The sequence below is a fragment of the Alexandromys fortis genome, unplaced genomic scaffold (genome assembly GCF_014885135.2).
Source record: "Alexandromys fortis isolate MF-2015 unplaced genomic scaffold, M_Fortis_MF-2015_v1.1 scaffold_20, whole genome shotgun sequence".
In the NCBI taxonomy this organism is placed as follows: Eukaryota; Metazoa; Chordata; class Mammalia; order Rodentia; family Cricetidae; genus Alexandromys; species Alexandromys fortis.
The window spans coordinates 6,062,704-6,083,992 of record NW_026067903.1 but is presented as its reverse complement, the minus strand read 5'-3'; the positions used below and the strand labels follow the sequence as shown (position 1 = coordinate 6,083,992).

General features: G+C 45.5%; 1 protein-coding gene across 1 annotated transcript in view; it reads left to right on the top strand.

Moving 5' to 3' along the window:
- The window catches only part of CUNH2orf92 (chromosome unknown C2orf92 homolog), a 32,082-nt gene continuing 10,793 nt past the window's right edge, over positions 1-21,289 (top strand). The window contains exons 1-6 of the mRNA XM_050134600.1: positions 1-85; positions 7,220-7,282; positions 10,928-11,122; positions 12,275-12,403; positions 15,234-15,345; positions 17,808-17,878. Of these exons, the coding sequence (XP_049990557.1) occupies positions 1-85; positions 7,220-7,282; positions 10,928-11,122; positions 12,275-12,403; positions 15,234-15,345; positions 17,808-17,878 (655 nt within the window). The remainder of the gene's footprint in view (positions 86-7,219; positions 7,283-10,927; positions 11,123-12,274; positions 12,404-15,233; positions 15,346-17,807; positions 17,879-21,289) is intronic.

The following is a 21,289-nucleotide window of genomic DNA, read 5'->3' as shown; positions in this document are numbered from 1 at the left end:
ATGAGCGACACTGTGTTCTTCTCCTTTGTACTTTTCCTGGGCAGCCAGTGGGGCGCAGAGCCCCACTCTATCCCTGTGACTGAAGGTACCATCACAAGTGTATTGTCATGGCCACTGGAGGGATGGAAGACTCGTGGGGAGCCTCAGCCCGGCCAGCTGGTGGGCCCCTCCTGCCGAGGCTGGGATGGTGAGCCCTCCTCCTGCCCTATTTTCTCTACTTTCCTCAGTTCACCATGAGGCTGGATTCCTTGGAGGAAGGGAATATCTTAAGGGAAGTTTTCCTTTTTGCTATGTTTTTCGATCCACTGAGTTTATCTACCTGTGATGTAGCCTCAAATCCTAGAGCTTCATAAGACTATCCCATCCTCAGAAATGTCAGCTCTTCATTATAAAATATTCTCAAACATTTCAAAAGTAGAACAATTAATAGAAAGAACAGTTATACACAAATCATCCCAATCTTATCTACACATATTTTAAAAATTAGTATATACTAATCTGGGTGGGGTGGCACACGTCTTTGATTCCAGTACTTGGGAGGCAAAAGGGGGCAGATCTCTGTGAGTTTGAGACCACCCTGTTATGCATAGTGAGCTCCAGGACAGCCAGGACTACATAGATCCTGTTTCAAAAAAGCCAACCAAATAAAAAATTTAGCATATATTAATTATGCAAACAGTCATCACAACATTTTTATACTTTTATTTGCTTATATTCACCTATTACCTTCTCTTGTTTCCATACCACTCTGACTAATTCGCTTCCTCATCTTGTTAGTCCCCCTTGTAATTTCATCTCTTAAAAAAAAAAATTACCAGTGAGTTTTACTCGGCTGCTTACAGGAGGATGGGTGAGGAGTTGTTTACAGAAGCACCTTACTAGTGTCTACACCACTGAAGAAAATGTCCACCCACCCCACTGTCATTAACTGCTTATAAATCCTCAGGGATGGGTGAGAGATCTTTCCCTATCCATGACAGGATGTTGACTGGCCTTATGTAGATATTCTGTACTGATAATCACAGCTGCTGTGAACGCAGGAGTGTGATGACTTCACACCTGGGAGTCAGTGCTCCACACATCCTCCACCTTCCTCCAGCTCTTACATTCTTTTCTCCACTTCTGCAAAGTTCCCTGCAGCTCAGAAGGGATGATGGAGATGTCCCATGTATGGAAGAGAATTCGAAACTCACTATGCTAATCCCTCCGACCAACCATGAGTCTCTGTAGTTACCCCTGCTCACTGCAAAAAGAAACTTCTCTGATTAAACTAACAGCAGTGCTATTCTGCAGACGTAAACACGGTTACTCGACAGGCACATCCTGACTGTTGAGCAGAGCAATACAGCCCATGACAACTCCAGCCACTGGGCTTTTGGCCGGGCTTATGGTACCAGATATGAATTCTCTCCCCTAGAGTGGACCTCAGATTCGATGAGAATTGAGTTGTTGGTCCCCATAACAGGTTTGCCACTGTTGCACCAGTGAATTGTTTTTGGATGGCTAATTGGTAGTGTAGCTTGCAGGATCCACATGAGTAAGACTTGATGGCAGGGGCAGTAGAGACGACTCACTGATTAAGAGGACTTGTTGCTCTTGCAGAGAACCCAGGTTTGATTTCCAGCACCTGTAACGTGATTTCTAATTGATATTAATAGTAAAAATCTGGAGTCAGATGTAGGGGTTAAAGCTGAAAGATGAGAGAAGCAGAGCAGCAGCCACCAGAAAGTTCTTACCTCTACCAATGCTCAGACCAAAGGGTGATCCTGTTTCTATGAATCCTCAGAGCGCCCTGAGCTCCTGTCTCCTCCTCCCACCTTACATTCCTCTCCCCTTCCAGCTATCTCACTCCTGTCTCCACTGCTCTAATGCTGGGATTAAAGGCGTGTTATCCCAAGTTCTGGGATCACCTTTGTTTGAACTCTGTCTCTTCTATACAGATTCAATCTTGTGTAGTGCAGGTTGGCCTTGAACTCACAGAGATCCCTCTGCCTCTGTCTCCCTGAATGTTGGGATTAAAGGTGTGTGCCATCACTGCCTGGCCTCTATGACTAACTAGTGGCTTAGGTCTACACTCTGATCTTCAGGCAAGCTTTATTTGTTAGTTTACAAACAAGTACCCATATGGTAGCTCATAAATAATCTGTGACTTTGGTCCCAAGGGCTCTGACACTTGTCCTTGGTATACTTATGTATATGCAGGCAAAACATTCATACACATAGAAGACGACAATGATGGTTTCTAAAATCCCCAGCAACCTGACTGGTGCCTTCAAACGCTTTGATGGCTACTGGCAGAGGGACACTTCCAGTCTAGCCCAGGTTGATATCCCTATACCTTGCTACCGGAACGTGTGATATCTTCAGTAATAGGATCTTACCGTTACTGGTGAGCAGCCAACAGTAATGGCAATTTTCTGTAATGTTCTGGGGACCTCAGAAGATTTTCCAAACAATTACTAGAAAAGCAGCCCACTTCTGGCACTGAGACATTCATTTAATAACCCATGGCTTCTGGGATACCTTTACACATCCATACAGGGTACCTCTAGACTGTTTTAGAAATTTTCTTTTCAAAATCAGCTTACCAAAAGCCAGCAAGATGACTCAGTGGGTAAAAGTGTCTGCCAACAAGCTTGATGGTGTAAGTTTGATCTGCAGGACCTACGTGGTGGAAACTGTCCTGTGACCTCTTTTTGCACACCATGACATATACACAAACACACAATTTTTAAAAATTAGAAAAAACCCTGAGATTAGCAAATGCCATTATTTCTTTATGGCTTTCACACATTCTTAACTTTGATTGACCCTCCCTCTGGCCCATCCTCTCCCTCATCTTCTTATTCTCACTCCTTTTGGTTTCTGCCCCCCAGTATCTCATTTATTTATTTATTTATTTATTTATTCATTCATTCATTCATTTATGAGTCGGGGTCTTGTTATGTAGCTCTGGCTGTCCTGGAACTCACTATGTAGACCAAGATGACTTGAACTCACAGAGTTCCCAAGTACTGGGATTAAAGGTGTGCACTACCATACCCAGATCTTTCTTTCCACTCTTTTAAAAAATGTTTGTTTTATTAAAAAGATTTTGTGTGTATGTGTGTGGGTGTTGTTGGTATGTACACATGGATGCAGGAGCCTGAGGAAACCAGCTTCACTGGAGTTGAAGTTATAGGCAGGCCGTTGTGAGCCACCCAGTGTGGGTGCGTGTACAGAACTCCGACCCTCAGGAGAAGCAGGGTGCACTCTAAACTGCTGAGCCATCTTTCCTTCCCACTCCTCCACACTCTCGTAGACTCTGCCTTCATCTCCTGGCTGCCTTCCTAGTTTCCAATGCTCTGTATACTCAGACTCCCACATAAATGTACATATATAAAGATTAGGAAATAGAGTCCTCATGTAAGCGAGAATACGTGGTGTTGTCTCTTTCGGGGCCTGGGTAACTTAGTATATTTCTCAGTTCCACTCATTTTCCTGAAAGCACCATAATTTCATTTTTCTTTATGACTGGATAAAACTCCGCTGTGTACATGTGCCGTACTTTCATTATCCATTCATCTGTTGGTGGACATCGAGGCAGAGCAGCCATCAACACAGATGAGCAAGTAAGGGGGGCTATAGCTGTGTCGCTGTAAGTCTCACCGCTCACCGACACGTTCCCTTTCTCTGCGTCCTTACCAGCATTTGCTGTCGTTGACTCTCTAGCAGGAATGACATGCAATCTCAAAGCAGTTATGGTTTGTATCCTTGATGGATAAGGATGTTGGACACTTTTAAAAAAATATTCATTAGGCTGTTGTTCTCCTCCTTCTTCTTGTCTTTTGGAGACATGATCTCCCTATGTGGCCCTGGCCATCCTGGGACTTGCTACGTTGATCAGGTTGGCCTCAAACTCAGAGATTTCCCTACTGGGCCTAAAGGACATGTGCCACCATGCCCAGCCAACACAGCCATTTTTTCGGATTGGGTTGTTCCTTCTCCTGTTTAGGTTTTTTATTTTTTTTTGGGGGGGGGGTTTCTTTGTATATTCTCTATGTTAGTCCTGTACCACATGCATAGCAGGCAAAGAATTTCTTCTGTCTGCAGGCTGTGTTTTCTCTCAACTGTTTCCTTTGCTATACAGAAGGCTTTGATTTCGTGAGGTCTCCTTTGTTGATTGTTGGACTTGTTCTGGGAAGGACTGGACTCTGATTTAGAAAGCCCCTCCTGTGCCTAATCCTGCAGTATTTTCCCTCCAGCAGGTTCAGGTCTTTGAGATTTTTGATTCATTTGGAATTGATTTTTGTTTAGAGGTTGACAAATGTCATTTATTTTTTCTTTCTACATCTGGCTATCTAGTTTCCCTAGCAGCATTTACCAAGGATGCTGTTTTATCTCTCATGTATATTTTTGGCACCTTAGTCAAAAATTAGATGTCAGTACTTGTGTGGTCCTTTATCTGGTCTTTCTGTCCCATGTTATGGGACGACTTCTGTGCCACTGTCATGCTGTTTTGATTACCATGGCTCTTTAGTATATCTTGAAATCAGTTATGGTGAAGTCATCATTTTCTTTTTTCTTTTCTTTTTTTTTTTTTTGGTTTTTCGAGACAGGGTTTCTCTGTGGCTTTGGAGCCTGTCCTGGAACTAGCTCTGTAGACCAGGCTGGTCTTGAACTCACAGAGATCTGCCTGCCTCTGCCTCCCGAGTGCTGGGATTAAAGGCGTGCGCCACCACCGCCCGTCCTATTATTCTTGTTTGGTCTCTTTATGGTGTTCAGATTTCCTGGATGTTTCCTGTTAAGAATTTGTGGGATTTAACATTTCCTTGGACTGATGAATCTATTTCCTCTCCCATCTCTTGTAATTCTCTCTTCTGTCTCTTGTAATCTGTTGGTTATGCTTATATCTGTAGTTCCCGTTCGTTTATCCAGATTTCCATTTCCAGATTTCCCTTGGTTTGTGTTTTCTTTATTGTCTCTATTTCAGTTTTCAAGTGTTGAACTGTTTGCACTGTTTCCTTCATCTTTTGATTGTTTTGTCTTGATTTTTCTTCATTATCTTTAAGAGATTTATTGATTTCTTCCAATTTTTTGTCTTTTCCTCCATTTCTTTAAGGGGATTTTTCATTTTCTCTTTAAAAGTTTTTATCATCTTCATATATTTAAGGACATTTTCTTCTGCTTCTTCTGCATTAGGATGTTCAGGTCTTTGTTTTGTAGAACCACTAGGTTCAGGAGTTGCCATATTTTTTTTAGGTTGTTGAATGTATTCTTGAATTGGTACCTACCCATCTCTTCCTAAAATTGGTGTAGGTGGGGCCTTAGGTGGTCACTCTTCCTCCTGGTGCAGGCTGGGCTGTGGCTCTGGGGGCTCCTCTCCAGGTGCAGTCAAGGCCAAGGCTCGGTGGTCAGAGATGTGGTGGGGGATGGTTTGCGGGTATGGGGAGGCTGCTTCCAGGTCTCTCCACAGTTTTTAAATGACAACCTTAGGGAGATTTCATCAACAATAAAAGTTGCCTGTTGACTTGAGCTCATCATTTTCTTTTTCATTTCATCATCATTATTGTTGTTATGAGTTCGAGACCAGGCTGGGCAACGTAGTAACTAACACCTAACCACAAAGAAAGAAAATTACACCTGAAAAGCGATATAGTCGCGCGCACGTGCGTGTGTGTGTGTGTGTGTGTGTGTGTGTGTGTGTGTGTGGTGTTTAGTGTATAAACAGTAGTGAATCACTATTACCTAATTTTAGAATGTTTTCATTACCCCTAAAAAGGACTGTGTGGTCCTTAGTAATTACCTCCTTTCTTCTTTACCCCTAATCTTAGGGAAGGCCCAGTCTGCCATCTGTTCTGTGGGCTTTCTATTCCCGATACCCCCTGTAAACACGATCACATGACGTGTGGGCTTTGTGCCTGCTCCTTTCCCTTAGCACATCCCCAGGTCATTCATGTAGCTGCTCTGCCCCTTCTCAGGACTGAACGTCCTGCTGCTGTTCAATCAGCTGATGGACATTGGGGCTGTTCCCATCTTTTGGTTTTAATTTATTAAATTGCTACGGACATAGATTTTTCAAAGCAAATGTCAGGTTTCCTTCCTTGGTTTTTATGGTTTTGAATCATTTGGAATCAACCTTGCTGTTTGCTATTGTGATGTTTTACTCTTTTGTTGGGGGGTTCCACTACTCAGCTCTCAAATCACACACAGAGACTTATGCTTAATTATGAATGCCCAGACATAGCTTGGCTTGCTTCTTGCCAGCTTTTCTTAACTTATATTTTCCCATCTACCTTTTGCCTCTGGGCTTTTTAACTTTCTCTTTCTATATGCCGTTCTTTCCTTCTTACTCTGTGGGTGGCTGGGTGGCTAGGTGGCTGGGTGGCTGGGTGGCTGGGTGGCTGGGTGGCTGGATGGCTGGGTGGCTGGGTGGCTGGGTGGCTGACCCCAGATATTCACCACTCCTTGTTCTCTTGCTCCTTTCTCTTTGTTTCTCCTTTTATACTCTCTGCCTGCCAGCCCTGCCTATCCTTGCTTCTGCCTCGCTATTGGCTGTTCATCTCTTTATTGGGACCATCAGGTGTTTTAGACAGACACAGTAACACAGCTTCACAGCTAATCAAATGCAGCATAAACAAAAGTTACACACCTGACAATAATATTAACAGTTTGCTAGACCAATTGGCTGACCACAATCCTCAGACCCCTCTCTGGGTAAAGATCCTGGGTCTGTGAGGACTTAGATCCTAGAGCTTTAGAGGGTGACGCTCCAGACTCGGTCTCCAACAGTTAAGTACACCAAAGTCATCAGGGTGGGTCTTCTATCCCTGCAATCATGTAGAAAGCAAACAAAATTTGTGCCTGTTTGGTATTATACCACAGACGGCAAGCGTTATGGCCACCGTGCCTGATAAGTAACAGTTAAAAATCGGAAAAGACAGTATATATACATACGAAAATAATCCATGGATTTTGGGACTGTCCACAGGTTCAGGGAGGCACTGGAGTCTTGGGATGTATCCTGTGTGGTGGGGGTGATACATATAGGTGGAAGCTATTTACCTTTGAGTCAGTGGTCCTGTCCTTCAAGCTGGCCTTGAACTTGCTCTGTAGGCAAAGTTGGCCAAGAACTATCCTTCCCGATTCAGACCCTACGTATTAGGCTCGAAGGTGTGCACCATCATGCCTGCCTGACCGGAGAAAGGTTTCATCACAATGCGCCTTGTTTCTCCCACAGGTGTGGAGAACAGCTTTTCCTCCAGTTCAAGCCATTTCGAGGAAGATTTGGCTAAGCTATTCGGTAAGTCGTCCTGTGGAACCCGAGTCTGGGATTTAAAGAAGTCACGCGCTTGTTCCAGGTCACTTGTTCCTGTGTGCAGTTTGGGTAGGCAGGAAGGCGAGTGTTTTGCCTTAGAGTCAGTTCCTCTAAGTGTCCAGGTGCCAAAAAAAAATTAAGCTAACAGGGCGATAAACCAAAGCTTGGTAAAGCTGCTGCTTTTCCAAAGGGGGTAGGTGGTAGAGTCAGCTGTACCATCCGGAAGTTCCCTGAGGCAGTGACCCACCTCAGCCCTCCACTTAGCGCCTGTCTGGATGATTTCTGCTTAGCAGAGAGAGTGAGGCCCGAGGCTGAGCTGGGAACAGCCAGAGGGATATTAAAGGACTCTTCTCCAAGGTCCTGGTATTAGACTTAGGGGAGGGGCATTTTTACGGCGCGAGGAGTCAAACCAGAGCCCCAGACCTGTAAAGCCTAGGTGTTTGTTGTTTTCGCTTTGAGACAGGGTCTCACTGTGTGTTCCTGGCTGACATCCTCCTCAGAGATCCATCTGCCTCTGCCTCCCAGTTGCTGGGACTAAAGGTATGGACCGGCAGACACAGTGGTCAAGTTGTAAAGCTGTCTGGGAGACTCCAGGCTGAGGATTGCTGACGTCCTACAAGTCCAGGGACAAGGCTCAGGGAACAGTTCTGAACCACAGCAGTCTGCTGAGGAAGCAGAGAGGTGACAGAAACACCCCACTTCTGCAGAATGGAGGTTCTTAGCGCGTTCTGTGGGCAGCCCTTCCTGGCAGGGCTCACTGCTTCCTCCTGAGGTCTGCTTGCTTGGGCCCAGCCTTTTTCCTTCTGTCTTCAGCTCAACTCTGGTTTTGCTGTTCTTTGTAGACATGTTGGTATGTCTGGCCATGTCTGGTATACCCTCGTACATGTCTAGATGGCTCAGCGACACAAACCAAGGGTTCTTTCTTTTCCCTTGTCAAAGTAGCTCTGGCTGGAGCTATTTGCTTTGAGATCATCAGGACTTGTCCCTGGTGATTGTGTCTCTGGGCCGCAGGATGGTTGCTGCAATTCCAGGCGTTACAGCCAGACATCCTCCTTTCCAGGCTCGAGAAGAAGACATAGGAAAGTGCAAGCTCAGAACTTTAAAAATTTCTATCCAAGCTGGGCATGGTGGTGCACACCCTTGAACTCAGTACTTGGGAAGCAGAGGCAGACTGGTCTCTGTACATTTGAGGCTAGCTCAGTCTCCATAGTGAGTTCTAAGACATCCAAGGGTATATAGTGAGACCCTGTCTCAACCACCTTCCAAAATGAAAAAAAAGGAATACATTTTTGTCTAGAGAAGCAATGCCCTTTCTGGGTCTCAGTTGTCTTTGAGGATCTCTCTGTGCTGTGTGGCCTGGCTCTATCTGCCAGGGAGGGTGGGAAAGGAAGTTTCTTTGGGGATGTGGCCTTCGAGGCTTCAACCACAGAGTAGATGCAGAAGGAGGTGAGAGCATCTTGAGATGGAAAAGCATAGAAGCCGTGACTGAGAATTCATTCTTCTGTCCTATGTGAATGACACCTTGGTTTCCTGTGTGTCACACCTTTTTTTTTTTTCCATTCTTGTCCCCATATTCCACAGAGCGGTTCATGGACTGTGTTTCTTAGCTGCTCGGGGGTTGATGCTATATGAATTGGTTGTGAGGTATTTGGCCTTGGGCACAATCTTCACACTGACCCTGTGTTCAGGGCCTTAAAGACAACAATTTCCACAAAAGTTCTCTGAGTTAAATTCTCCCCCCCCCCCCCCCCCCCCCCCCCCCCCCCCCCCCCCCCCCCCCCCCCCCCCCGCTGCTGATGGCACCAAAGATCTAAGAGGTGAAAGTTATCCACCCCAGGTCAGGCTCTGGCAGGCATCAAACTGGGATTTGGGTCTGTGCCTATTGGCCCCGAAATTATAGTGTGCTTATAGCGTTAAGTAAAGGAGAAAGCTGATGGCATAGGCTGTTGGTTCATGAAAGAGCTGGCGTGTAACTGCCTTCAGGAATGGGTTTTGTTAGGAGGAAGGGCCTCTGATCACAAGAGAGCCTCGTCCCTGGAGAGCATTAGAAAGGAACCATATAGCTCAACATCGTATAGCTGCTTAAAACCAGCACCATGGGCCTGAGGGCAGACGTCACCTTTAAAACCTCATGGGGCTTGAGTAATAAAGCTTGTTAGTTATTATTTAGTGCTGTGATAAAAAATGGTGACCCAGAGCTACTTAAGGAAGAAAAGGGTTTAATTCGGCTTATGGCTCATGCGGAATAGAGACGATAGTGGCAGAGACGGCCTGGCAGTAGGGGCAGGAAGCTGGCTGACGACTTGTGTGTCCACAGACAGGAAGGAGGGCACGCAACAGGCACATGAGCGTCAGTACACACACCATACACATACATACACATTCACACAGACACACACACACCACACACATACTCATTCACACAGACACACCACACACATCACACCCACAAACACATCACACACACACACCATATACACGTACACACCACACAGACACACACACATACACACGATTGACCAGAAAGTGCGGTGAGGCTATAAACCTCATGTTCCCAGTCATTCAGTTCCTTTAGCAAGTCTCTACCCCCTAAAACAGTGGTTCTCAACTTGGGACCCCTTTGGCAACTCTCTCTCTCCAAAAATATTTATATTATGACTCATAATGTAGCAAAAGTACAGCTATGAAATAGTAATGAAAATAATTTTATGGTTGGGGTCACCACACCATGAGGAACTGTATTAAAGGGTTGCAGCGTTAGGAAGGTTGCGAACCACTGTTTCTATAATCTCCCCAAATGGCACCACTGAGACCATCAAGCACACGAGCCTATGCGAGGCATTGCTAATTTAACCACAGTAGAGGGATAGCTTAGGACAAGAGAAAGAAAGTCATGATGACAGGATGATGGGGAGGCCCAGGAGAGAGAGTCTTTAGAGAAATCCCTTCAGTAAAGAAACCTTGCTTTTATATCAGGTCAGCGTGTATGCTTGCGTGGTAGGAAGTTCTACCCATGTGATTTAGTCTTGGTATAACCTACAGAACAGGGAGCATGGAGGAGCCAGGTACTGGTTTGAGCCATTCAAAAATCATAGCACAGCAAGGGATAAGATAGCGCCTTAACTTTTCATCCCAGGGTAGATCTGGGGAAGGTGGGGTTTGAGGGCACTGGCACAGGGTGGCCTGTCTCCATCAGGTTGTGGGATCTGGCCTCTTAGAGTAGTTAGCATCTTAGAAGAGCAGGCCCTTGACCTAACACCAGGAAAGGCAGCAAGGCCTCAAATGAAGAAATGATGCATGTCTTGTAGAGATAAGAAAGGGTTTTTGCTTGCAGCTGGGGAAGCTTGGGCACAGTCCCAGAGGTAGGTCAGAATGACACCAGGACCTGGCAGAAAGCCAGACGTGGGGCAGAGTTTCTAGCCACCTGGGCTCGGTGGGTGGCGCTCTCTGCCTGGGATACCTGCTGCGGTCATGAGTTTGCAGTTGTGATGGCATCTTAGAGCCCAGCATCCTGCGTCCGCTGAGTCTGAGTCGCCCCTTCACGCATCCATGGACACGCGCTAGGCAGGTACAGAGCGGGATACACCTCGTGTGCTGCTGGTGCTGACGATTTTGCTTGCTCCTCTTCAGATGAGATCCTGCTGCAGGTGTTTCCCAGTGATCTAGATGACATGTCAAAAGATGCAAGAACACCTGGCAGACTGATCACCTGGAGAGAAGCGAATGAAAGCAAGTATCTGTGGACGGATTCAAAGTGCCTGTGTTTTTATGGGTGGTGTTCAGTTGTCTGTGCCGTGCCTGGAGCATCCCAGAATCCAGCTATGGGTGGGGCTGAGATGCGGAAGAAAGAAATCAGAAACCCTCCCTGTAGCTTTCAGTGTCTGTGTGGGGTCTGTGCTTTAAAGTGTGCCTCTTAATTGTCATTATCCTCATCATTTTTATTATTATTATGATCCCTGTTGTACACAGTCAGGCAGGTCCTATCACCGTGGATGTCGTGCAAAGGACAGAATCTAATTTTCAGTGGGGCTCACTGTTCTCGTCACACAAGCTAGGCACACTGTTAGAACTTTCTTCTCGTCCACACTTTACAGTTTACTGTCCAGGAGTGCCCAAGTGACCGTCTCAGGTGCAAAGCCTTCTCACACACTCCCTCATCACCCCAGCCCTGCCTCGGCCTTTGTAAACTGTTTTCCCAGAGCAGCACAGCTGATTTCGCCGCTAACACCCATGGTCTAATGCTAAAGCTAAGAGAAAACAGCTGGCCGCACACACGAGACAAAGCCAAGTAAAACCCCTTGCGCACATTATCCCTAAATCATGAGGATAACAGAGAAGGCCCTCTCCATTAAGAGGGAGATTGAGAATGGGTCATTGCTTATCAAAATAAAGCCAGAAACATATGCTGTGTGGAAATTACAATCTAAGCAAAGCAGTTTTGTAACTAATGATCCCGCCAATGCATTTCTCGATGGCCACTCAATAAAGGCACAAATGTGAATACTTTTGCTGCATAATCCTGTTAGCTTGCTCTGCAGGGGTTTTTTATTATGTCCCCTTAGTTGATACAATATGTCATGTCTTCAGCAAAGTGCTTAAGGATTAAATGTATTGGTCCTAACGACTCTTCCAGGTCTCGTTAGTAGAGAATCGTGCCTTTGTCCTTTATTGGCTCAAAGCAGCTCTGCTTGACGTCATTTGGCACCCACTACCCGGGTCCTTCCACCAGACTTTTTTCTACAGTTAGAGCTGTTGTGTGCACACAAATAACTTAGTGACTGAGCATCCTCCTCCTGCCTCCGTGTCTTTGGCACCATAATCAGATGGTATCCTTCTAGAGGCTCAAGCCAACACAAAGCCTTTCTCCCTTAAGTTGTTTTTGCCAAAGTAATTTTCCCACAGCATTGTGAAAGTGGCTAAGACACCGGTTACACAACTGTTCCTCTCGAAGTGCCTTGCAGAGGACTGGGGCTTGAGAGAGACTAGGCATAGACTTGAGGACAGATTTCAGCACAGCTAAAATTTGTTTCCCCGCAGCTCATGCCCCCCCGAACAGCTTCAACAATTCCGAATTTGCATCAAGTTCACATCTGGCTAAGTTGTTTGGTAAGTCACCTCCTCCTGTGTAAACTTTAGGATGTATTTGAAGAACTCGCCTGCTTGCCCTTGGCTGTCTTTTAGGTAACTCGTTCCTGCTGCTTCAAAGGGAAGGTAAGCATGGTTGTTGCTTACCTTGTGGCTAGAGTCTGTTCCTCTGTCAGAGTCTTAAGAAAACCAACAGAAAGCAGAATCCAAACACCTGGAAAGGACCCTGCTTCTCAGAGGGTGCCAGGTGGTGGTAGCAGGGTACGAGAGCGTGAGGATAGCCTGGGAGACTGAACCAGGCAGCCTGCCTGAGTGCTTATGCTTGTTGTGTGGGAAGACCTTCGCGTTAGAGTTTTCAGAGTGCCACCTCATTGCTCTTCTAGGAAACTCTTGCTGTGTTTTTGAGAAAAGCGAAGATCCAGATGGAACTCGACAGGGCGCGAGAGCTCCAGGAACCTGTTCTTTTGCCCGGACAGAAGCAGAGCCGGCAAAAACTGCCTTTTTTTCTTTTCTTTTTTTTTGGAAGCTCTTATTTTGTTTTGTTTTGTTTTTGTGACAGGGTTTCTCTGTGTAGCCTTGGCTGTCCTAGAACTTGCTCTCTAGACCAGGCTGGTCTTGAACTCACAGAGTTCCGCCTGCCTCTGCCTCCCGAGTGCTGGGATTAAAGGCGTTCGCCACCACCATCTGGCTAGAAGCTCTTAATAAGTATTTTCTCTGAAGGGCAGAAAGCTTGACATTCAAAAATAAAATCTTCAGTTATACAAACCTATTTAATCTTTAGCATTTATATTAACTAGTATACCAAGAGAATGTTACAATGTGGATTTTTTGTTTTGAATTTTTTTCTTACAATATATTTTGATCCTATTCTTTATCCTTTTCTAACTCCTCCTAGACCCCCCTTCCTATCCACCCAACCTCATGTTCTTTTTCTCTCTTAAATAAAAATCTCAAACACACACACACACACACACACACACACACACAGACAATAAACGTGGAATCGTGGAATCTGTTTAGTGTTAGCCAGCTACACCTGAGCTTGGGGCCTGCTCTGTACTGTGGTTGAGATACCCAGTGTCGCTCTCTTGAAGAGAACTGATTGTCCCTCCCTGAGCAGCCAGCAGCTGCAAATAGCTTCTTGGTCACAGGTGGGCTTTGCTTGGATTTCCATTTCTCTGTGCTGGGATTTTGTCTGGTTTGGCCTTGTATGTGTGATCACGGTCTCTCTGAGTTCACATGTGCATCAGACTTGCTGTGTATGAAAAAGAATTTCTCCTTGGAGTCATGCACCACCTCTGGCTCTTTTAATCTTTTCTTCTCTTCGGCATAGATCCCTAAGGTTTGATAAAGACACCCCATTCAGATCTGAGTGCCCCAAAGTCTTTCCCTGTCCGGTTGTAGTTCTCTGCGTTTATTACCCATCTGTTGTAAGAAGCAGCTTATTGGGCTGGAGAGATGGCTCAACAATTGAGAGCAGCGGATGCTCTTCCAGAGGACCTGGGTTTGATTTCAGCACCACATGGTGGCTCACCAGCATTTTTAACTCTAGTCTCAGAATGCCCAGCACTCTTTTCTGGCCTCTGAGGGGACCAGAACTGCACAAGGTGCACAGGCATTCAAGCAGGCAGAACGCACATGCACATAAACTAAAAATAAGCAAATCCTTAAAATTAGAAAGAAAAAGAAGCAACTTCTCTGGTGAGGGTTGAGGTGATGCACTAATCTATGTGTATAGCATAGGAACAATTTTATTGCTATGTTTACTTAGTAGAATAATAGTACTAGGTTTTCCTCTAGGGGGTGGTTCTCAATCTTCCCAATGCTCAACCTTTTTAACCCGTTAGTATAATTCCTTATGTTGTGACTCCCCAATCATAAAATTACTTTCATTGCTACCTCATAACTGTAATTTTGCTACTGTTATGAATTGTAATGTAAATCTGTGTTTTTTTTTCATGGTCTTTGGTAGCCCCTATAAAAGAGCCATTCAAATTCCAGAGGTTGCGACCCACAGGTTGAGAACCACTAACCTAGGGCATGACCTTTAATCTCAGGTTCTTGGCCTCATTATCGGTGTCAAATATGAGTTCCATTTTATGAAGTGGGTCTTAACCCTCCCCCCAAAAAAGGGGGTTGGTTACTCCCATAACATTTGTGCCAATATTGCATCCGAGGTATATATCTTGCCGGCAGGTCCTTATTGTAGCCTCCAGGCTTCATAGATGGGTGAGACTGAAGACTACATTTCTGCTCTGCTAGGGTGGATAGCACCTCACAACACTATGAATGCCAGCCAGTCGGGGTGAAGCTTCTAGCTGAGCAATCACTGGATTTTTCTGTGTTCAGTGACTTAAGTATGTGTTGTCTAAATCAACAGGGTGTTACAACAGGTTGTGATTCAACATGCGTGTGCTGGGAATCTAACCTAGGTCCTCCAGAAGAGTGGCCAGTGAGCATGACCACCGAGCCATCTCGCCATCCTAATCAGGAAGAGTTTTATGTATAAAAAAGCTCTTAATGACCATTTAGCATGTTTTGCCTCATTTCTGACTTTCAGCCTTCTCCCTGTTCTTATGTGTCACCCTGAGTGGGGGACACTTTAAGACGGTATGAATGACACCAGGCACAAGAAGGGAAGTTGTATGTCTACATACGAGGCACGGGGCAGAATTTCTAGACGTCTATCTCTGCCCGAAGTATCTGGTTTGGTCATCTTAGAGCTGAGCATCCTGTATCCACTGAGTCTGAGTATCCATTCACGCATCCATGGACACGCTGTGTATGTACAGTGCAAGATATACCCATGCGTGTTTCTGGTGTTAACATGCTTGTGCTTGCTTCTCTTCAGATGAGATCCTGCTGCAGGTCTTTTCTAACGACCCCAAACATTTATCAAAAGAAGACGCAAGAGCAGCTGATGAGCTAGTTATGTGGAGAGACACCAATGAAAGCAAGTATATGCCGATGGATTAGAAGTGTGTGGGTTTTCATAGGCTGTGTTGTAGTGGATGTGCTTGCTGCGATCGGAACATTCTGGAAAACAGCTACTGATGGGGCACTGCCAGACTGAGAACCTAAGGAAGAGAGTGTCTGAAACCCTTGCTGTACTTTCCGTTGGCCATGGGGTCTGTGGTCTGCAGGGTCAGGCATAGTCTGCCATTCTGGGTGCTGTTCAGGGGACATAGACTAATTTGCAAATAGAGTTCACTGTTCCCAGTAGTGTGAACCCTGACTAGCATTAATAACATCCATTCAGTGTGCCATAATTTCATGTTCATGGATAATGGGGGAGGGGGAGTACAGCATCTCTTCCATCCTTGACTACATAGTGAGTTTGAGGCCAGCCTAGGCTGCATGAATTCTTGTCTCAAAAAATAAGAGGAAGTGCTGGAGAGATGGTTTGTGGGTAAGAGCCCTTGCTACTCTTCTAGAAGATCTTAGTTCAGTTCCCAGCTCCTACACCAGTTGGCTCACAACCTCCTGTAACTCTAGTTCCTGGAGATCTGACTCCCTCTTCTGGCCTCCATGGGCACTGCACACATAGCATACACTTACACACATGTACATACAAACAATCTATTAAAAAGCCCAAACCACCAACCATAATAACAAACAAAAAACCCTGTCTCAATTAGTATTCTATTGCTGTGAAGAGACACCATGACCATGGCAGTTCTTATAAAAAAGCATTTAATTGAGGCTGGCTTATAGTTTCAGAGGTTTAGTCCATCATTATTATGCTGGGAAGCATGGTGGCATGCAGGCAGACGTGGTACAGAAGAAGTACAGAAGAAGTGGCTGAGAGTTCTACATATCTGCAAGCGGCAGGAAGATGGGACACTGGGCCTGGCTTGGGCTTTTGAAACCTCAGAGCCCACTCCCAGTGACACAACTCCTCCAGCAAGGCCACACCTCCCAATCCTTCTCAAGTAGTGCCACTCCCTGATGACCAAGGATTCAAATAGATGAGCCTAGGAGCACCATTCTTTTTTTTTTTTTTAAAGATTTATTTATTTATTATGTATACAACATTCCTTCCATGTATGCTTGCATGCCAGAAGAGGGCACCAGATCTCATTATAGATGCTGTGAGCCACCATGTGCTTGCTGGGAATTGAACTCAGGACCTCTGGAAGAGCAGTCAGTGCTCTTAGCCTCTGAGCCATCTCTCCAGCCCAGGAGCACCATTCTTATACAAAGCACCAAAATCAACCAACCAACCAACCAACCAACCAACCAACCAACCAACCAACCAATGCGAAACCAGTAGTGAAAAAGATCTTGCTCAAGGCATACCTTCAAAAAATGATAAGAGGAACATGCCCTTTCCCCAAGGTTCTTGGGGAAGCAGTACCATACTGGGAATCAACCCAGTTAGTAAGGAGAGAATCTCAGTGAGAAATCTGCCAGCAGTGACCTTGTGACCTTGGTGGCAGGGGAATGAGCTTGCTGAGATGTCACACATAGATGTGAATTCCAGTTCATTGGGGTCATTTCCTGGGTCTGCCTGGGTTCACCTGCTGTCAGTGGTCAGGCGATATCTCCATTTCCACGTAAGACTTTTCAGCTGCACATCTTTGTACACACTAAACTCTATGCTAGTGTCTGGACTTTCTAAAAATGTGAAACGAGGTATCTCAGTGGGTAAAGGTGTTTTTTTTTTTTTTTTCTTTCTGCCCTGCTTGGAATCTTGGGTTTGCTGCCCAGGACCCATATGGGGATAGGAAAGACTGACATCTACTGGTTGCCCTCTGACCTCTGACCCTGCATGCATGCTGGGGCATGTGCACACCTCACCTCAACCACCCTCACATAGAATAAAATTAATAAAAATAGTAAATAAAACAAAACATGGACCCAGATGCTTTTAAGTGCACTGAAAAAATTTTCATGGTGTTTCATTAAAAGAAGTCATGTTTCCTGGAATTCTCCTGAACCAGAACATTTTATTGGCACTATGGGTAACTCCTGACAGTCATAAATGAAAATGAATATGATCCGAGTTGAAATAATTGTACAACGCATTTCGCTCTTGCTCGTGTTTAGAACTGGGTGAGGGTGGGACAGGGCTTTTCCAGGTCCCTGTACTGCAGTGAAGCCCGGCTGGAGGCTGGAGCAGGGCAAGCGTTCAATTCCTGGCTGGATACCAGGGATGTAGATACCGGGATGCCAGGAAGGCGAAGGATAGTGGGGGCATTTGGGGGCTGCACACATTCCTGACGCTCCTCTGTCCTCCCGAGGGCTGTGGGAAAGTGCTCCATCCAGCCCGTGAGCAAACACCCACCCTACCTCTGAGGTTAGGGTAGGGGGGAGCTGCCTTGAAGACAGTCCGAACAACTATGGCAGGAAGCCGAGGGAGCATTCTTTCTTAAAAATTTGAAACAGCCTTATCTAGTCTGATGAATATGTGTTTTTCTCCTAGGTCAGGGTGTAGGCATGGGCGTAGTGGTCCCATACCCAACAGTGTGTCAGCCGTGGGGAACAGGTTGGAGGGTGGGAGACCCTTATTAAAAGCCCTCATTCTTACCATCCACCAAGAACCTCCAAAAGTGGAGCCCAGGATTCTACGTGTTTCTATGCATTTGCAGAGTGTCATAGCCAGGGACCACATCCTGGAGATTAGAACCCTTGAGTTAGATGCTCTGGGGTAATTTATTCACCAACAAATACCCTTTAAAATAGGTATTTCTAGTACCCTTGATTTTATTTCCTGTAAATATCCCATTAGTGATATGTTAAATATAATGTACACCTCTTTGATAACTGGACATCCCTTGAGAGCCGCAAGGAGACAGTTGCTTACTGGGGACTGGGCGTGGGCTAGAATGGCAGCTCTTGTTGAGTGTGTCTGCAGTGCTACATCCAAGAAAAGATGATCAAATCTGGCACACGAAGGTTTTCATTAAGAACTTTAGACATAACCGGTCCAGGTCCCACAACCTGGCTACCAGCTGTCTCCGTGCCTCTTATTAGAGAGTCCATCTCGACTGTGGTCTGAAATGTCGCCTTTATCACGGAGTGACTCCCGGTGATCTGGGTATTCATCTCCTTGTGCAACAAATGGGTGGGTTTTTTTTTTTTTTAAATAATGTATTTAACTTTTATTTTATGTGCACTGGTGTGAAGGCGTCAGATCCCCTAGAACTGGAGTGACAGACAGGTGTGAGCTGCCATGTGGATTCTGGGAGTTGAACCCGGGTCCTCTGGGAGAGCAGCTAGTGCTCTTAACCGCTGAGCCATCTCTCCAGCCCCACAGCACACAGTTTAAATAAGAGGTCGAAACAGTTTATGTTTGAATGCCCTGCAGGACCAGTCCCCTTTGCGGTTTCTGTCCCCCTCCTCCCCCCACCTGTGGTTTTCTGGCCGTTTTGTATGATGAGCTTTACTGTCAGGCTGTCTAACTTTATGAAAACCTTTTTGTACTTTTCCCAGTCATTTTGGAAAAAATCGATGTTGAATCATCCTAGGCTAGAGATGGGGATATCTTGACAAAATTTTAAGCTTGTCTTTGGCTTGTTTCAGTGTGTTCCATTTTCATATCTATCTACGTGTGTGTGCATATATACACACAAATATGTACATATATCTTGCCAAATTGTTACTTTTCTGTGTTGTTGCTGTAAGTGGACATTTCCCTATTATCCTGCACACTACTGAGGTTTTGGTAGGAAGGTAAACTGACCTGTCACGATCATTTCATAGCCTTAGTACCTGCGCCAACTGGACCTTGTCAGCTTGTTGCAAACTTGAGTCACCTGGGAAGAGGGAACTTCAAACTCCATCAGATTGGCTCATGGTCATGTCTGCTGGCGTGATGTTTTCTTGATTGTAACTGATACAGCAGACCTAGAGGGCTGAGCTAGACCTGGGCAGGTGGCCCTGGGTTGTATAAAAGGCAAGCCAGGAAGCAGCTTTGCCCTGTGGTCTCTGCTTCAGCTCTTGCCTCTGGGCTCCTGCCTTGGCTTCCCTTGATGATCTGTGAGTCACAGAAACCCTCTTGTTCTCCAAGCTGCTCTCGATCACGATGTTTATAACAGCAACAGAGAGGCAAACTGAGATAGGACCTTACTGGATTCTAGTCCATGGAATAGAAATAGATGTGTATATATAACACAACATCTGCAGAGAGATACAGTTTCTCTTCTTTACAAACTACTGAGTCTCTCATCCACTTAGGGGTCCTATTTAATTACATTGTTACTATCTCCAAGACAATCTTTATGAGTAGGGGAAATATAGTTACACTGTGTCTTGTGCCTCTCTCAGGGGGAGATGCTTCTAATGTTCCTCAACTGAGAAGTGGTTATGGGACTTATATAAGAAAGAGAATATCTACTATCTACCTATCTATCATCTATCATCAATCTATCTTCCTCTCTATTTGAACACACACATATACACGTATATTTACATACCAAGAATGAATTCTTCAGTTTCTATTTGCTGCGGTAGGTTTGCTTTTGGGATTTATGTATTCTTATGTATATGTTAAGAACTTGCTATGTTCCATCTTACCCGATCCTATTGGTCATCATTCTTGTAGCCCACACTGAAATGACAGTAAGGTGGATCATAGCACTGTTCAGTACAGACCAGACTCTCTGCCCCACGGAAGCTTTAGTGGCCAAGAAAAGTGCTGGATCAGAATACTGTTTTATGAATGGATGTGTGTGTGGCTGGTACCATAATAATCACTACCATGGTAACAGTGCCAACCCAGTGAGCCCTGTCTGGCAGCTGTTGGAGTTTTCTTCTGCTTTTACTCGTTTCATGCCCACAGCAGTCCCATGTGGCAGCATTGTTACCGTGCATGGGTTTTCCATCTGCGGGATACTGAGGTTAGATAGTGCATCCAGCAGGGGGCAGTGTTGGCTCACAAACGGAGGAGGCGGAGCTACGTGCTATGGCTACTTTGTGCTTAGTTTGTGCTTTGTTCGTCATCCAGAGCATCATTCCCCCCCACATGCTGTCTTTAGACAGGAACCCCAGTGCCCCCAGGGTGGGAGGCTCTGTCTCCAGTTCTCCTGCCTTTGGCTGAATGGGCCAACGATAGTTGTTGTTACTGAACAGCAACGAAGACCGTGTTTCTCTAAAGCATTCATGGTATGAAATCATTTTTAAATACGGGAGCTTCCTTCATGCCTCTTATTGTTACACTAGAGGGGACTAGGTGCCCTGCTGGACTGAGTCCCCCTGAAACAAACTTGATCCCACGTCTCAGACCTTAATGTAATCTACTTGCTTAGCTTGGTAGATTTATTTTCTAGAGTGTTTGCACAGCAGCAGAGAAAACAGAACCCCTATAAAAGCTGTAAGAAACCTTATTGACGTTTTTCTCCCTTATAGACTCCTAACTCCGTATGTGACAACTTTCTAAGTACAAATGAGCTCCGCTTGCTCATTTTCCCAGAACTCAAGGTGTGCAGTCGGCTACCTACACTAGGTTTGAAGTCAGTTCTGTGTTACTTACTTGTTTCTGTAAGGAAGGAATCCCACTATAAACTGATTGTTACCACACTGGTTATCACATTATAAACGGATTATTTGTGGAACTGGTGAGATGGGTGGGTTGGGCAAGTGCTTGCTGTGTAAGAGAAGGAGCTGAGTTCGAATCCTCAGTAGCCATGTTAGAACCCGGGCACTGTGGCACACACCTGTGGCACTGTGACACACACCTGCAATCCAGTGCTAGTGAGGCATGGATGGGAATTCTTGAGGTCTACTGGCTAGCCAGTCTTGGTGAGCTTCAGTGAGAGACCCTGCCTCAAAAAATAATGTGGCGATCTGGAGAGATGACTTAGCAATTAAGAGTGCATACTGCTCTCACAGAGAACCTGAGTTTGACTCGCAGCACACACACACACTCACACACACACTCACACACACATGCACACACACACACAC